We start from the raw sequence: 19,062 nt of genomic DNA, 5'->3' as shown, positions 1-19,062 counted from the left end.
TACTGTGGAATTTTCATATAGGTCTGAGTCAAAAATACAAAACAGGAAACAATTAATGTGTTTTCCATGGGTACTTCCAGAAAAAAAAAAAAAAATCCACCAGTTGTGTTTCCATATCTTATGCTAAATACAGCATAAGAATGAGAACAGAGCACAGCCTGTTTTACTCATAAATCCTATCTTTTTCTTCTTCTTTTGGAAGAAGTGATGGCTCCTTCCTCCTGCTTTTTTGATCTGTAATTAACAGCTTTTCTTCCAAAATATGCTGTTGTAAACACCTAATTAAGGTCCCTGCTCAGCTGGAATGGATAGATTTTTTTCCTCTCTTTGCATTAAAACAGAAAGGAGGTGTCCTTCGTTTCCAACGCCAATATACATTGGCAGAATGCATCTCGGCACGCTGCTAATTCCTGCAGTCATGTAAAACAAAAGGAAACAGCAAAGGATTTAAGGACACATTAGTTCAAATAAGTAAATGTCAATTATTTTGTCACAGCACTAAATCATTACCAAAGTTATATAAAGCTTTTGTCTTTTGCTCTTTGTCACAAAGCCTAAATAGAATTTTGACTTATATAAGTAACCACTGCTAATACAAAATAACAATGCCTGCACAAATACAATGAACTGTAAGTGTAATTATAAGGTCAGAAAATTGTTCTTCTATAGTATCTGGGCTTTATTTCCTGTTCTACAACAGCTGACCACTCTACAATGGTGAATTTTAGTTAAAAGCATTTCTTACCTAGAAAAATTGAGAGTTCATCTTCTTTTGCAATGATAGGACAGAGAATACTAATTTCTTTCTCCTCTTACCACTCAGGAAACTTCAACAAATCAGGAAATCACAGGAAATGAAAGTTTGTCTTAAATGCGAAACATAATTCTTCACAATTGAAGTTTCATCCTTAAACAACACTCACCAATGTGGTCCTATACTTAGTTTTCTCTTCCAAGAGATCTTTCTATAATATACTGAAAAGGTCTATAAGTGCAAAAAAGGGATAACTCGGGTATTATGGGGAGACAAATTGACTGAGATTTCAAAATGTTGCAATAAAGAACTCCCAGAGTCATAGAGAAGTGAAAGAACTGCTGATTAACAATTGCCTACTCCATAATGCAGGCCTTTTCAGCAGATAGTTTGAGTCAGTTCTTAAAAGTCTGCCATTTTCTCAACTGTTATAACTGATGAAGAGTTTCTGGTTCCTTTTTTAATATTAAAAAATGTTACTATCAGCTATTAAAATACAAATCCACATATGTCCATTTTCTTTTATTGTATGTACTATTATGAATTCTTGACAGTTCTAATTTCAAAGACTAATAAAAGGCAATTATCAACGCAAATTAACAGAAGTGCATTTCAGAACGTACTGATAAACATCACCCCTCTTGCAGAAACATACCATAAAATCAGCATTCATGTTAGTTCAAAGAATTACAGATATACCTGACACATCTATCCAACACTGTTCTATTCAGGCACTTTTGTCCAGAAATTAATCACTCAGAAAATAAACGGTGGGTTTCTTTGGCTTAGAGGTTGCTTTGTTTATTATAAAATAAACATATTTTAGTGTCCTCTTCTGCAATGCTCATTTGGGTAAGTTGAGCTAAGACAGTATGGAAATACTTGAAAACTAAATGAAGTACAGAAAACAAAATTATGTAATACAGGTTGTCCCCAAGAATAAAGGGTAGGAGTTGTCAGCCAGCAAATTAAATATTTTCACTTAATTTTTCATTCCTTAATCACATCGTAATCCTGATCTATCCTTGCTCACAAATTTGTTTTTAAGTAAAGCAAACTTAATGTAAAGTCTTGTATCACATTGCCCCAAGTTAACCTATTAATAATTAATATCTAGCTACAGAATAAGGGTGAAACAGGGAGATGTGTGATTTTTTTTAAAGAAACAACAATTTAATTCTATTATAATTGCTTTTATTGAGAAATTAATGTCTGGTCTTAAATGGAAAAAGAATTTCAGTTGAGAAATCAAAGCCAATCATGTACTTTATTCAGGATGCAAGTTATGCTGCAGTCCTAGGGATTACTCCATTCTCTGTCTGAAAGTCAGAGAGTCAGAATGGCCATGCTACAATCAAAGATAGACTGACATTTATTTTAAAAAATTAGAGTTTTCTCTTATGCATTTCTAGTATCAAAAGCAGTTGAGTGCAGAAGGTCACATCAGTAATCTGATGGTCTTGACAGATTTCTGGATGGGTTTTAGGGTTTCCATGCAACAGCAGCTGGTATTGCTACTTAAACTACTTTGCCAAAAGATAGCCAATATAGGTTGGTTTTTTCCCCAGAGTGGTAAGAAGATTTTTTCCCACATTCTTCCTAACTAGGTCCCCCCAAGGTTTTTACTGATAAGAAAGATGAGTACAGGTGGGTGCTAAATCCAAGTGACAATAAAAAAGGATATTTACATATTGAAAAGGGTTGTTTTATTATGCAGAAACCTGCTCATTTGGCTTCTTTCTCTTTTCCTTTCATTTGTGGATGGCAAGGGGAAAATCAAGGTCAAGTCACTCGTTTAAAAGGCTAGAAACAATGAGGGAAGCTAGCTGCATGTTAGGAAGACAGTTTTTCACTGTGGAGCCTTCACCCAGCTTGGAGACAGCACCATGCTTGTTGGGAGTGTTGATCTGTAAGAGGCCAGTGGTGTGAGGTACAACAAGGCCAGTGCTGGTCCTGCCCCTGGGTCACAGCAGCCCCAGGCAGTGCCACAGGCTGGGGCAGAGTGGCTGCAGAGCTGCCCACAGGAAAAGGCCCTGGGGGTGCTGGTGACAGCAGCTGAGCATGAGCCAGCAGTGCCCAGGTGGCCAAGAGGGACAATGGCATCCTGGGCTGTGCCAGCAACAGAGTGGCCAGCAGGAGCAGGGCAGTGATTGTCACCTGTACTCAGCACCGGTGAGGCCACAACTTGAATTGTGTTCAGTTTTGGGCCCCTCAGTACAAGCAAGGCATTGAGGTGCTGGATTGTGTCCAGAGAAGAACAATGGACTTGTAAAGTGTTCTGAGTACAAGTCTCATGAGGAGCAACTGAGGGAGCTGGGGCTGTTTAGCCTAGAAACAAGGAGGCTCAGAAGGACCGAACCTTATCCCTACAACTGCCTGAAAGGAGGCTGTAGCTAGGTGGGGGTCAGTCTCTTCTCCCAGGTAACAAGTGACTTGACAAGAGAAAATAACCTCAAGTTCTCATGGGTAGGTTTAGATCAGATACTAAGAAAAATTTCTTCACAGACAAAATGGCCAAGCATTGAAACAAGCTGTCCAAGAAAGTGGTTGAGTTACCATTACTGGAGGGACTTAAAATTCTCATAGATATGACGCTTAGAGACATGTTTAGTGGTGGACTTGGCTGTGCCTGGTTCATGATTGGACGAGATGATCTTAAAGGTATTTTCCAATCTAAACAAATTCTGATTCTCTGATTCCCAATGTGTTCATATCTCTAGGCATCTGGATCAACAGCAAAACCAGAAATATTACATACAGCAGTTAGCTTCTTCCAGCAGCTCTGTTTACACTTGTGGAGTTAATTCCTGGCTCTTTATTCAACATCCATTGTTCCCTGTTAAATAAGGAGGGGTACTGTAGCTGTAGGATTTAGGGAAGAGAGTGAGAGAGGGAGAGGGAAAAACAAGAAATTAAATCCCAGTCATACGAATTTACCACAATAGACTGTCGAAAACACTCATCCACAGCTGCACTGCACCGGCTGCACAGGTTGATCCCATAAAAACATTTTTGGTACCTAGAAATGCATAAAGTGTTCTGGGAAAAATAGCTTTTTTCTGTGTTCCAACCAAATCCAGGCACCCTAACTGTATATGGCACCTGTAAATGGTGGGTGAAGTGTGGCTAAACAATTTTTTCCCTTTCTTCTGTCTTTCAAAAGGCCAAATTTCAGCCTTCCTACTCTTACTTTACCTTTCCACAGACACACTATACAGCACTGAGGTGTCATTATCCGCTAGAATGCACATATGGAGACATTTCACACTAGGCCTCTGAAAGAACAAGGCACACCAAGAAGAAAATAGGAAGAAGGATTGAGGCACTCTTAAACTACTTTGTAATCTTGAGCTTTTCAGAATTGGGAGTGGACCTTGTATAAATCAAAACAGGGATGAGGGCACCTCTTTTATCTTGAAAGTTTGCTTCTTTAATGTTTCTGGAAGAGCCTATATTTTGCTCTTGTAAATGGTACTCACACAATGTTCTGTGTATGTATTTTGACAGGAGAGACAAGAAGACATGAAAACAAATAGAAAAGTGAAACAATACATAGAGAAGATAAAAAGATGAGGGGAAATGCAAGTACTTCAGTTTACAAGAAAATACCAAAGGGAAGTAAGGAAAAGATCAATTGGAGATCAAAGTATATTAAAATCACAGATTCTGAAGAGTTGGGAAGTATACCATAATGTTTCAAAATTGACAAAAAGAGAGTTTTATTTGTGTATTCATTAATCTCCAGTAAGTGCAAAACAACAAAAAGTTTTGAATTTTTCAAAGAGGTTGTGATGCCCCATGGGGTATATTCCTGGGAGCTTTTAACAAGCAGTGCTGGAAGCCAAATGCTGCTACCTGCCACAAGGCCTGCACACCCTCATCCTACCAGCAAAGCATTTACTGGGGCCTATCATGAATGTCCAGTCCCAGCTTCTGCCTCCTTTCCTGCTTGAACTGGCACTGGCACAGGCACAGGCTGTCTAAAGAAGCTCTTCTATCCCTGGAAGTATTCAAAGCCAGGTGAGATAGGGTTTCAAACATCCTGCTCTAGAGTAAGGTATTAAGACAGGGGAGTTGAAACTAGATACTCTTTAGAGTCCCTTCCAACCCAAACAAGTCTATGATTCTATGATTCTATGTTGCCCCTCCACTGTCCACCTCTAAAGGCCATTGTGCCCAAAACACTGAATCAGCTGCTCTGTGACATCAGCCCTGGAGCTAAAGGTACTGCAGGCATTAGCTGGCAGCTGTACTGAATGAGCCCTCACTTCTTGCAGCTGATACATGCCACTGGCAGTGATGGATTTGCTGTGCCTCCTTGTCCTACTGGCCATGTGTAGATCTGTGCTCAGCACATGGCACACCTGTGGGTAAGTGGCCTCAGGCTCTTGGAGGTAGTCTGGACAACATTGGAGGGGTGTTCCCTGTCCCCTCGGGCCACACTACAGTTTTGTGAGCCCCATGCAGGAGCTTGGGACTCAAGCAGAAACAGGGGTGGACAGGCACACACCCCATGGGATTCCATGGCTCTGCTGTCCATGCAAACAATGCCAAGTGGGGAGGGAAGTTGGCTGACCTTCAACCTAAGCAGCAGCAAGGCATCAAGCAATAACTTTCTGTTTACAGAGGAACCTGTGGTCTCTGGCCCATGTCTGCTTCCTATGGCCCCATGGCTTATGACTATGACGCCATGGCTCCAGACTATGGCGAACTGCACATCACTGGTGGCACAGCCGTTCAGCCAGGAGCCTGGGCCGGGATTGTCAGCATTCAGGATCCCTGGGAACCAGGCACAGGGCACATCTGTGGAGGGTCCCTCATCAGCACAGAGTGGGTCCTCACGGCTGCCCACTGCTTCATCAATGCCAGGTAGGGAGCAGCAGGGAATGGGTATACCTCCACTACACCAGCAGGTACTGTGTTGGCAGCACCATGGGCTACTCCGATGCTGTCTCCCTGCAATATGCCCAATGTCTGTGCACTGCAGACCCCAACTGAGAGACTACTCAAGAGAACACTCTGTGCTCTTGTCATTGCTTCCTAGAAGCCTCTAGATGAACATTCTCAAAGCCTAAGTCATGCTAGGGCAGTCATACACACTGCTTTCTTCTCTGACTTGCAAAGCAGAAGACAGGGAACTCCTGTGCTTCCGCAGCACATGGCTCTGCTCCCTCTCACCTCTTTCTCCATGTGTTTCTTAGGAACACCAACATGTGGCATGTGGTGGCTGGGGCTACCCAGTTGACTCAGCTGGGCCCTGAGGTGCAAGTGCGCCAGATTAAGCAGCTATTGGTTCATGAAGACTATATTCCTGGTGAGGAAAGGAACAACATTGCCTTGCTGAAATTGGACCAGCCTGTCATGTGCAGCCACTATGTTCAGCTGGGCTGTGTGCCTGACCTCACACTGGAAGTGTCAGAGCTGGGAAGCTGTTACATTGCAGGCTGGGGTACTACCAATACAAGAGGTGGGTTGCCAAAAGGGACACATGCCCTGAGGACAAACCTGGCGCATACGGGAGATGGGCTGGGCTTCCCAACAGCAGAGGCCAGAGCCAGAGTCAGGCTGCAGGATATCTGGCTCTGGAGAGGTAGTCCTGGACCACTCCCCAATGCCAGACAGAAGGGGGAAAGCAGAGCGACACAGTATTTCCCAGTGAAGCCCTAGAGAAGGGCCTCACCCCACAACAAGGGAGGGGAATGGCCAAGGAACTGCTGTATGTTCATTTCTTTCTGTGCATACAGCTGAAAGACCAAGTGATGTCCTGCAGGAGGCCAATGTCCACCTCATTGATGTCCACCTCTGCAACAGCAGCCTCTGGTACACAGGGGTCATTCACACCCAAAACCTGTGTGCTGGTTACTCAGTGGGTAGCATCAACCCCTGCCAGGTAGGAGCATGAGACAAGCCACTCAGCCCCCAGCAGCACAGGCAGCCTGAGCAGCACCACCCAACATCACCCAGGGCCTGCTTTGCCCAGCCAGTCATCCTCCCAGCCCCAGCTGCCCACCACTGTTAGGGCTTCCCTTCCCTTCTCCATATGCAGGTCCTTGCCCAGTGCCCCCATTGTCCCAGAGGCTTGGCACTACACCCAGAAAGCACATCTAGTGCTCTTGGCAGTCCAGAGGTCCAGATGCCAACCCTGGAACATCCATCTGCACATCCAGGATCACTGTGCAGAGATGAGAGGCAGTCCTATTGTACAAGGCCCTGACCTGCTCCCAGCCAAGGTTCTGGAGGCTCCAGCACCTGAAATGAGACCTTCTCAACCAGGAATACAGCTCTGCCAAGGACTGTGAGAGAGAAGACAGTTCTAGTGCTGACAGCAGCTACCCAATATTACCTTATTCTCTCTTGCTCCACTGCAGGCTGACAGTGGTGGTCCTCTGGTGTGCAAAGATAACAATGCTGCCTTCTTCTGGCTTGTTGGTGTGGCCAGCTGGGGGAAAAGCTGTGCAAGAACAAACCAGCCTGGAGTCTACACCTCTGTTCAGCACTTCTATGACTGGATCCTGGTCCAGATAGACTCGCAGCCAACAGAAGGGCATGAAGACATTCTATGACCACCCTAACCCCCTCAGAAGCCAAGGCCAATATCAAAACCATTGTGCTTATGAATGTAGGGAGTGAAGGTTGTGTTCATGTTTCACTAGAAAACATTCAATCCAGATCACCTGGAAAGACAGAAGAAGACTGGACTATGTTCATGGAAGGGGGTGGTTATGGATACTTGGGTGCTAGCAAAGGCAATGCTCTGTCTATGTCAGCCTGGTTTGTTCACAGTAACTGTATAAGTCTCTGTGTCTGTTTCTTTGTCAGTGTACCTGGCTCTTTGGAATGCACACAAGCACACAGATACACAATTTTGTCCTTTAGGAAGCAGAGCTATACCTAACAAATAGTTCCAAGCTATCAGCTATCACAGACACTACTCATTGAATTATCATACTGGCCAGCCAAAGTTTATCCATCTCAAGAAGTCTCATTGTATATAAGCCAAGTACAGATTGAAATGCAGAAAGAGTAACAAATTTCCATTATTATGGTAATGATATCATAACTAGTGGTTCTTAAGTAAAATATTAACTCTGAGTAATAGAAGAACTATAAGGCTGAACAGTGCTGAATTTTCATTGCTAGTTTGTTGTCTATACACTGAGAAAGAAAATTCCTTTAGGAAATTATGACAAAAACCTTTTCAAGAGCTTGCATTTCTTAGCAGCTCTCACCTTCCTTTTAGTGTCAGAAATACAGGCAGTGTGAGTTGTGAAAAAACACAATGACATTCAGTTTTCCATAAGCAGGCTGATATGATTGCTCCAACATTTTTTACTGCAGTATAATGATGGAAAATTTCAAGCAGAAAAAAAATAAATCTAATAATCTCTTCAGAGGAGCCATAAACAACCATCATCCAGCAGTATGACTGAGATGCCTCTGTAATGCAAAATCCATAGCAATAATAATGATGCCAGACTGCAGTTTCCTTAAGGAACTGCATTTGCCCTATAAACATTCCTGCACATCTTTCTGAGGATATCTTACTACCACAGGAGATAATGGCCAACACTTCATATCTTCTTTTTTAAAATTATACTAAACAGTAAGTTGCAGACTAAAACTACGAAGAAATCATTCACTTGCCAGAGATGATTGTTCCTTGCAGTTTGATGATTTTCATGTGTTCCTTACAGTATATTTTCTTATACTATATACTTATATAATGGCATTTCTGTTGGACACAAGGAACAATATATAATTACATGCTTTAGTGTTGTAATTTGAACTCCTGGGAACTGTGTTAGTAATATTTTCTTTATCCACTGTTCTTTTATAGCTTTTTCAAAATTAATTCTTTCCCCAATGTCATTAGGGAATTTTACTTAGAAGCATGGTCTCTACTAAATACTGTTAATTTAAACAACCAGACTTGAACCATAAGAAAGGATAAAGAGGAAGCATTAATCCAGTAAGATGTATTATCTTTTTCTCTCACACCACATTTGCCTGCGCTCTTGGACAAGTTTCTGAACTGTCTTTCTAGGATATTGTTATATATATACTTAGCAGCAGGACAAAACACAGCACTAGCTGCAGAGAATAAAATCCTAGACAAAACTGGGACAAATGCAATACATCAATTACCTGTTCTTGCAACAATGAACAGTGAGAATGCAGAACTGGAACTTACAATATGATTAATTTTTGGTGCAAAACTACCATGTTTTAAAGAAAAAAAAAAAGAAAAGAAACAAAATATGCTATGTCCTTCAGTAACACACAGTGATAATAAACATGCTCAAAACCCAAGCAGTTTAAACCAGACTATTTTGTGTCATGATATATTTGCAGTCTGAGATTCCTATATACTTTCACTGCATAACCAGTATCAAAAGAGGCCTTTAAGTTTACAGTGCTTTTGGTACAGGCACGTAGCAAATGGCAGGGCTGAGAAGTAATGTGCTCTGTTGACATGTGAATGGTGATACAGGGCCAGAAAAATAAATAGTTAAGAATAAAGACATAGAGTAAGGACATAAGAAATTCATAGTAAAAACTAAGAATTAAATACTTTTTTAAGAAAAATGTCTTATTTCTGAAATGACAAACTCTTATTTAGCACAAACAAGATAATAACATGAAAAGCATTCCTGGATCAAATGTTCCTTGTACTGAAAATGTTTATTTAGCACTTGTGCACTGACATGCATTTTTCTTTCTGAAATGTCCTGCTGTTCATGTTAGCTTCTTTTTCTAAAACTACAGTGACCTTGTTTCCTTACTGATGGATCTTTACCAACAGCAGGATCCTACAGGGTATTCTACTGTCCAGTAATTAATTTGAATGTCTTTGCACAGTGGTTCCAGGTATGATCCCTGATGACTATCTTTGTTACTCCCATCTTCACAGAATCACAGAATCAACATGGCTGGAAAAGACCTTTGAGATCATCATGTGCAACCTATGACCAAACACCACTTTGTCCGCTAGACCATGGCACTGAGTGCCACATCTAGTCTTTCCTTAACACCTTCATAGACAGTGATTCCCCCACATCCTTGGGCAGCCCATTCTAACTACCAATCACCCCTTCTGTGAATAAATGCCTCCTAATGTCCTCCCACCCTAACCTAAATCTCCCCTGGCACAGCAAAAGACTCTGTCCTCTTACCCTGTCACTGGTTGCCTGAGAGAAGAGTCCAACTCACATCTGGCTATACCTGTAGGGAGCACTGAGCCCCAGGATGGCTTAGATGAATGGAGACGAGAGATCTCCGAAGGCTGCTCTTAGGATATAAGGTTTATTAGGGATGGTGAAAGGTCTTGCTTGGAGCTGCCAGACACAGCACGTGGCGAGGCTTGAGGGGATGGAGGAGGGGAGAGACAAGAGGATGCTCTAGGAGAGGGTGGAGGTCCTAAGAGGGGGGAAGATCCAAGAGAGGGGAAGTTCCAAGAGGGCATCTGGCCCCTCTGAGACCCCTTATCAGGGGACTTCAGGGTGGGCTGGAACAAGACTTGGGCCAATGGGGTCACAGACACCTGATGTTTCAAGGGAGGGTTACAGGTGTGGGATGAACCATACATTTTGGGGGTTGAGATGGAACAGGCCATTTGACTTTTGGACTTATTTTTAGGTAAGGGTATTGTCCAGACAGTAGGAGGGATTGTTTTCATCCTGGCTGTACTATTGTGAATAATTGTATTTATCCATCCTTCCCAACATATACCCTCCCTTTACAAAGTTGTAGAGGTCCCCCCTGAGCCTCCTAAACAACCTCAGCTCTCTCAGCTAATTCTCATAGGACCCCTACTCCAGACCTGTCACCACCCTTACTGACCTTCTCTGGACATGCTCCAGCCCCTCAATGTCCTTCCTAAACTGTGGGCCCAAGACCTGAACACAGGGTTTGAGGTGTGGCCTCACCAGTGCTGAGTACAGGGGACAATCCCTGCCCTGCTCCTGCTGGCCCTCTGTTGCTGGCACAGCCCAGGATGCCATTGTCCCTCTTGGCCACCTGGGCACTGCTGGCTCATGCTCAGCTGCTGTCAATCTGTATCCTGAGGTTCCTTTCTGCTTGGCCACTGTCCAGCCACTTTGTACCCAGCCTGGAGCTCTGCCTGGGGTTGTTGTGGCCAAAGTGCAAGACCTGGCACTTGGTCTTGTTAAACCTCATACCACTGGATTCGGCCCATCGATCCAGCCTGTCCATGTACTTCTGCAGAGCCCCACTATACTCCAGGAGATCAACACTCCCCTCCAACTTGATGTCATCTGAAAATTTGCCAGTAGTGGACCTGAACAACTCAGCAGGTATGATATTGCAGCCTTGCTTATTAGAGGAGATGTGATATCTTATAATGCTACTAAGGGGGGAACATCTTTAAACTAAAATAGGATAGGTCTAGATGAGATATTAGGAAAAAATTCTTTACTGTGAGGCTGGTGAGGCACTGGAACAGGTTGCCCAGAGAAGCGGTGGATGTCCCATTCCTGGAAGCATTCAAGGCCAGGATGGATGAGCCTTTGAGCAACCTGGTCTAGCAGAAATGGGAGTGGACTAGATCCCTTCCAACCCAAGCCATTTTATGATTCTATGAATGGGATTAAAACTTTAAACATTTCACATTTACTCCTATCCAAATAGTAATAAATATTTACATGTTAGAAAAAAAAAAAATCCTTGTGCATTTCTAGCACAGGGAATAACATTAGGGAAGCTGAATAGGTATTTGTTGTGATCTCACAATTTAAGCAATTTAATCTTTCCTACTTTTATTAATCCTGTTTCCAGTATGGAAATCTTGGAAATAAGATAGAGAAAGGTGAGCATTGGGGTTTAGGAAGTGATGGGAAAGGAGCAGGTTGGGAGTCAGGTGCTGCAGAGTGATTTCAGCCAATGATAGCTCTTTGGGGACACAAACCAAAATGAAAGCAAATGCCAGCACTGAAAAACAAGCTACAACATTACCCAGGGAATGGGTCTCTGGGGGGTAGCTGGACAAGCTGCCTCCAAGAGTCTTGGAATGGCATTTACTCAGCAGGGAGCTGAAGGAGTTGAAGGGAGGGCAGGAACACCAAGGATGACTGAAGCAGTTGGCACTGGGAGGGCACTTGTCCGAGACAGAAGGGGGAACCCTCATGCTAAGGACCCGCACCCCTTTTCAGGTGATCACATCTACTGAGGGCACTGGTCTGGCAGAAGTGCTGGGCTCCCATGACCCTGAGGGTCCCGCCAAGCCCTGTTTCCCCAGAAGTGGAAGTTGTCACAGCTCTGGGGCTCCTGAAAAGCTCAGAAGCCTCCTCTCTGGTCCCAAAGAGGGATATCCCAGAGAGGGATGAGGTATCACAGACCTGAGAGTCCTGATAAGCCCAGTCATCCCCCTCAAAATGTCATTACCCTGGTTGTTCCATGGAGAGAGGGTGTCACCACACCTGGTCTGAGGTAATGGGTCTGTGTCATTGTCCCCAAAGTCCCACCAAACCCAGCATCCACAGGAAGACAGTTCTCATGGAGTGGGATGTCCAGGACCATGCTGCTGCCATTCCACCACACAAGGGCAGCAGTCAGTGGGCCAACACTTACCCTGTCCCCACCAGCCCTTGAAGATGTCTCCAGGTCTGCAGGAAAGTAATCACCCCAGCCCTCTCCCAGGCCAAGTGGTCTCCATTTTCCCAAGCCTGCAGATCCTTCCAGCCCAGCCTGGCATCTACCTTACAGCCCCAGATCAGGGCGCACCGACCCCCAGAGCCATTGTGGTGTAGTGCAGCACTGTCTTGTAGTACAGGTCAGAATCCAGGCTTGCTCTCTCTCCAGAAGGAGTTATACTGACTGTGTAAAAAACCAATCATAATAAACAAGACAAGACCAAGATGCATTCCCTCACTGAGGAAACACTTCGTACTCTCCAAACTTCAGGGCTAGGATGAAGTCCCTCCTGTCCCGACGTTCAGTCATAGAGGGAGGCAGAATAGTTCCCCCCAAAACCTGAGGAGTCCTTGAGGTGGCTGTAAAAACCTCACTTTCTGAGCTTGCCCTCACAGGTGAAGTTCTTGAAGTGGAACTCGCACAGCCCCTCCTTGAGGTCCATGTAGTCCGTGGGGCCATAGTCTTGGTGTCTCTAGCGTCCAGACACACGTGGCCCGGTCAACATCTGCAGCACAGCCCCCAGCCCCGACCCACCCGCGGCATCTGCCGCGTTCCACTGTGAGGAACTGCGAGGAGTTCCTTTAGTAATGGATGGTCGGGAATGAAATAAAGCCAAACGAGGCAAACATTGCATCTGTGAACTGTTTACTGGAACGAAAAGGAAAAGCAAATGAAAGACGGCTAGAAGACACAGAAAAGGAAGAAGGAAAATGGAGAAAAAAGGGCGGAGCCGGGCGAAAGAGAAGACAGCGGAAGAGAGGGCGGTACCCGCAGCGAGTCGGCGGCGCTGTGGGCGTCCGGGCGGTCTGTGCTGGCTCCGGTGAGCAGGGCCGGCTCCGAGCGGGCTGTGCAGCTCTCGGAGCTGTGCTGGCTCCGGTGAGCAGGGCCGGCTCCGAGCGGGCTGTGCAGCGCTCGGGGCGAGCAGGGCCGGCTCCGAGCGGGCTGTGCAGCGCTCGGGGCTGTGCTGCCTGCCCGCTGTGCGGCTCCGAGCGGGCTGTGCAGCTCTCGGAGCTGTGCTGGCTCCGGTGAGCAGGGCCGGCTCCGAGCGGGCTGTGCAGCGCTCGGGGCTGTGCTGCCTGCCCGCTGTGCGGCTCCGAGCGGGCTGTGCAGCTCTCAGGCGCGGCTCTGGGTACTTGTTACGCAATTATATGTGTATATGATAATTCGCGCAAATAAAATTGTCGTATATTTTATAATTATAAAATAAAATGTTAAGATATATTCTTAACAAGAAGTTAGAAAAAACCCACACAAGCCAGCGACGGGGATTGGAACACAATGTCGAAACCGCCTGGACAAAGGAGGGAGGACTCCATTCACAAGCAATTGAACACGGCCAGCCCAGAGATGGATCACCCGTCAAAGTGGTCCAAGGAACGCCCAGACGATAAATATCTGCACTTGAGATAGCCAGAGCCATCAGGGAGATACATCTCAATACCGAATTCTGGGAACGCGATCACGGGTGTTCATCACTCTCCGGATATGCGTTGTTCAACTTGCCAACTTGCCACAGAGAAAATAACCACCTGAATACGTGCAGTCCAAAAAGGAAGAAAAGGGACTCTGCCTCGGGCAATAAAAATCGTATAAAAATCAGCCAGACAGGACAGCGTGGAGCATTTGGAGACCCTCTGCTGCATCTGCACAGGTCAAACCTGTGTCTCACCCAGCACCAACACCTGGGCTCGGTACTGACCTTTTTTTTTTTCTTTTTGATAGTGGCTTTTTTGTTGTTATTCTCTAAATTCATATTTGGTAGATTTAATTAATTAATAAATAGGGGCTTTTATCTGTAACACTTTTTATGGTCCTGGCCCCTCCCAAAGCCTGCCTGCTGGCAGGAGACTGTTGGCCCAGACCAATCTTTCACCACCCGATTGAAGAAGCCTCTCTGGGGAGCTCCGTGTCTCCTGCTGCCTGTCTCATGTGAGGTGTTGCCATGCAAAGTTCTCCCAGAGGCAAGGCTTTTCCTTGTCGCCTCCTGCAGTGGCACACGTGCAACCCTTCCCCCATGTGGCGCTGACATCCATTATGGAAGAGTAACAGAACTGAATTTTTTCCACACAGCACCCATGATGCCTTATTCTGTCTTCTGCCTTTTGATTAAAAGGCAACCGCTCTCAATATGTGTATTTGCCTATCCATCTGTTCATTCATAGCCTTTGTGACCTTCGTTCTGGGTTAGGACTTCACTAGTGTTACTGTGCAGCTAACAGGTTCAGCAGTCAGTGCAATAAATTTACACTATAGTTTGCACTATAGGACTTAATTTTTAGTTATTTTAAAAATACTAAACCTTTTGTTCTGGAAAATTCTTTGTTATGTGTTCTCAGGCTGTGTACACAGACTGGGGATTCTCAATGCTCTCTATTCTTTTTGTCAAAAATGTCTTTAGACCCCACAGATAAGATGTCCCTTTCCACCCAAATTCTGCTCCACCAGGGTATGGCAATGGCCTACTGCCCTCCAATATGTATCCAGTTCTGGCAAAGATGACTATGAACAATTTTCCTTACTGTGATTTCTTCAGGCTAAGCAGTGAGATGGATTTTTCTTCCAAAGTTTTTCTTGGATGCAAATTTTCAAAGCATAAATTTCAACATGCTGTGATAAATGAATATGACTAGTGCTAATAATTGTAACCATATCAATATTTTAGAAAATATTTGTTAAAAAGTAATAGAGGAATGTGATACATAATTAGCATCACAAAGCAAATGTTTGCAGATGTTCATAGGATGTTCATATAGGATGGAGCACCAAGATATTTTAACACAAACAGCCTTCCTTTGGGAAGGACAGAGTTGGGAAAAACTCCCAGAGAAGAATCGGTATTGAAACAAATCAAAGTCAACTCTTTAGGCAAGAATGGCCTAAGAATGAATAAATTGGTATAATTCCAGATAGGCAACCCAAATCTGGAACATAATGCTTACTTATATAACACTAAGCTCAATGTGCATGCACAACCTACCAGGTTATTCAGAGGACAGCAAGGAAGACCATCGGCCTTCATCCAAGAGGACCCCCAGAGTCCAGAAGACCCTCTAGAACAACAGGAACATGCACTGCAGTAGAGTGACGTAGATTTTGAGAATCAAAACTGGGAGGAGATTTACAGAAACTATTGATTAATATGTATTAGGACATAGTATAAAAGTTGTGCTTGGATTCTTTTGCCTTTTGTACGTGAGGGAGGGTGAGAGGCCCTCCTTGTACCCTAATTGGTTTTACTTATGCTTTATCAGAACCATTGCTAAATTTCTATTTGTAACTACTTCATTATATTTGATTTTATTATTATATTTTTTTATACCTCAATTAAAGTTGCTGCTAAATTTTAAATCTTGTGGTTTATTAAATTGGACATATGGGACCACATTCATGACAATGCCTTCAAATTCACAGAAGCTGACTTTGCAATTTGTAATACTATTTAATGTAGGGGCTGGACCTAATCAAATGTTTAAATAGAATGTCCAGTGAAGCTTACATTATGGCTTGCTTCATATGTCACCCTTAAACTTTACTTGCTGTACTCTTTTATCCCCTTACAGAGTAGTCATTAAGAAGTGTGGTTAAAAGTGGTTTTCTGTTCCTGTTCTGTTAGATGTAAGTGAATATTTATCTATTTTTCTAATAATAATGCTGATAAAAAAATATAACAACAGATTTATAAATAAAAGACAATAGTTAACTAAACTGAAGTAAGATCTCGCAGGTGCAATTACAGAAAATTCACATAACTGAAGCAAAAGCACCAACAGAAATAAGATCTAAGCAGTCCAATGACTAGTATTAATGAATAAAGAAAAAAATACCACTATTTCAACAGAATTATTTGAAATACTGCTCAAGAAGCTAAACAGCATTGATTTAAAATTAGTGAAAATTCAGAATTCCAGTTTGGAATTCCAGTTTGGCATTCCAAATGTGTTAATCAACAGAACCTGCTGTTGTAATTTTTTCATTTCAGAAAAAAAGACTGCAGTTATGCTTTGTTTATTTTCAAGTGGGACATTCAAAACTTGAGGAAAGTCTACTCTCCTTTTGTAATCGGGAACCCCATAACACAGTTACAAGTCCTTCCACCAGCTGGATTCCATGCCACTTTTACTAATGCCATGCATACATGGCAGTGAAAACACTAAGCAGTCCAACAATTTGAAGAGTTGTATTTAATAAATGATTTATAAATGGTTTACAGGTTGAAAGTGAGAATTAACCTTTTGGAGCCTTGTAGCATTTTAGCCACTGACCTCAAGTAGAGCCAAAATGTCACTAAGACCATTCGAACACTATTCTCTGCTGTAAGTCTGCCCATGACGAATGGACCTGCAACAGACAGGTCAGCAACAGACTTTTCAATTGGGGTACTTCTTCTCTGGCACTTAAGGATGTTTCTTCATGTTGCTCTTATCCCTGCTGACCATTTGTCTAAACTAAGAAACCTTGCCTGTTACAGATGTCCAGGCGTGAGTTTTGCTTCTGCTCCTTCACAGTGTGGTGTGCAGGTATGTCCCTGCTTCTTCCTTTGTAAGCCTGACAAACTCCTCCTGACATCCCTTGTCTTTCTGTCTGTTGCTTATCCAACTTATGTCTCTTTTCCAGGGGGAACACATGACCACACATCAGCTCGGCCACTGGAAATGTCCTGCACAAAGATTACCAAAGAGTCAAGTCCTTTATCTAAAAGCATTTACTGCCTACGTTTTGATCTTTGCTTCTGGGAGGTAGAAAACCTGAAACAGGATATATTGTACACTGGATAGTTTGGGGGTTGTAAATGTCTTAATTCAAATAAAGAACACACTTTAAATGACGTTTCCAGGGCAACACTGTGACTGCTCCATCAAAAAAAAATTACCTGAATGTTTTATGTTCTTAGGTATTTGGGTTTTCTAAACTTGGCAAGTCTGGCATCAGTTTTCTGGCCACACCAATTGTTTTTTTAAATCTCTCACTAGTCTTTTCATTTTAAACTAGATTTTCAGCTTTTTGTAAAGAAATCGATGGAACTGCAACAGTTAATGGCACCAAAGAATAATCCCTTTCTTTTAAAATATAGACTAATGTCTCACAGTTTTTCTTCCTTCCCTCTGTATTTTGACAGAAGTCTCTTCCGACAGTATAGTAGGTTTTTACAGGACTTCAGTGTGCTGGAATGGGGCTGTTAGGGATGGAGAAGACATTCTATTTGTTCTCCATCCGTCCGTCCGTCCATCCATCCGTCCGTCCATCCATCCATCCATCCATCCATCCATCCATCCATCCATCCATCCATCCATCCTTCCATCCTTCCCTCCCTCAGATCATTCACCTATTAGCCAACTTTTAAATCTCCAGTTATGAGTTTGAGGGTACACTATTACTCAGAAGTGGCTGACCTCTAAGAAGCAGAAAGAAAAGTAATTTAAATCAGCCAACAAAACTTGAATTTGGAACTGAATGAACCATTGTGCTTCTGCTTCTCAGTATCTTCATAGATCAGTGGCAAATAAAACTTGTTTGCCACAGAGATGCCATGCTGGCGACTTAGCAGCAGTATAAACACATCACAATATGCATTGAGAAGTACTATGTGGAATCTCATTAGGTGGAACAAGAAACAGGGACACATTCCTGAGAGTCCACTTTGACGTGTGAACCCCAGGGATCACAGGTCAAAGTGAACTCTGCTCGCTGTGCTGTGTTACAGGGACTTGGGTGAATGGAAGAAAGCAATGTCACAGCACTGACAGTGACATCAGCTTCAGAAGAGTACACCATGCTTGGCAGGCTGTGAGGCAGAACAGAACTTTTGCTGGATGGCTGCAGTCCTAAACACAGTGTAGGGCCACCAGTGTCTCTTTAAACTTATTTCCAATTCAGATAAGCATTTCTTCTCATATGTGTGTGATTTGCCTCAAGTTTTAGAAGATGCTTTCCTTCCTAGGCTTCTGGTGTTTCTAGAGTCTGGCCATTGTCTTTTCCTCTCTTCTAGCACTGGCTGTGCTCCCTCCATTGTTGCTGTTGTCCTGTCATGACGTTTCTGTCCCCTGAGCAGACAGCTAGGTTGTGTCCTACGGCTGTAAGTGGTCCCCTGCACAGTGAATTTCTAAGATTCATTGATTATATTACACTTAATATCTTCTAGTAGATTGGTGGATTTTATTTTTAAACACGCTTCAACTGTACTTGCCAGTTCCTGTTCCCACTTGCAGCACAAAGTAAGATGATATGTATTTGGTGAGATGACAGTATGCAGCATTTGTCATTTTGCATTTTCCTTTAGACATCTCTCTTCTGTGTGCTTTTAAAAGATTGAGAAACCTTCCCATTCCTTCCCTTTCTCTCCACCTTAGAAAATACATTTGCATTAAGTACAATTAAGGTCTGAGTGACTCCTCCAGAAAAGGAACATGTGTTTAGGAACATAGTTTAAATGCTTCACCATGCCAGAGGTACACTAACTGTGGTTCATGACAATTTCATTAATTCTTCTTCTTCATGCAGGGGTTTGCCAAGGCCACTTCAGGTAAAATATAGAAAGGCACTGTTGAGCAGAATTTTTTCATGTCCACTATGAGGGCAACGGTGGAAAAAACCCCAAAACAAGTCAATAAATTACAGCTGATGAACTGTGCATTGCAACAATCAGACTTCTAAAACTTCAT

The 19,062-nt window shown here is 43.4% G+C and overlaps 2 protein-coding genes and 1 long non-coding RNA gene across 3 annotated transcripts in view; 2 read left to right on the top strand and 1 right to left on the bottom strand.

The window, feature by feature from the left end:
- Positions 1-19,062, bottom strand: part of PUM3 (pumilio RNA binding family member 3) — a 62,781-nt gene that overhangs the window by 28,549 nt on the left and 15,170 nt on the right. The window lies entirely within an intron of this gene.
- On the top strand, positions 4,898-7,409 carry LOC110471229 (acrosin). The gene is made up of 5 exons (XM_021531621.4): positions 4,898-5,124; positions 5,381-5,623; positions 5,956-6,221; positions 6,499-6,644; positions 7,123-7,409. Exons 1-5 carry the CDS (start codon positions 5,039-5,041, stop codon positions 7,315-7,317), a joined length of 936 nt encoding a protein of 311 aa, XP_021387296.4. The 5' UTR covers positions 4,898-5,038; the 3' UTR covers positions 7,318-7,409.
- Positions 13,965-17,152, top strand: LOC146763882 (uncharacterized). The gene is made up of 3 exons (XR_014951390.1): positions 13,965-14,094; positions 16,872-16,920; positions 17,018-17,152. It is a non-coding gene; the product is annotated as an uncharacterized LOC146763882 (long non-coding RNA).

Source organism: Lonchura striata, chromosome Z (genome assembly GCF_050655825.1).
Source record: "Lonchura striata isolate lonStrDom1 chromosome Z, ASM5065582v1, whole genome shotgun sequence".
Taxonomy (NCBI): Eukaryota; Metazoa; Chordata; class Aves; order Passeriformes; family Estrildidae; genus Lonchura; species Lonchura striata.
The sequence above is the reverse complement of the archived record's forward strand: the minus strand, read 5'-3'. Positions and strand labels throughout refer to the sequence as shown.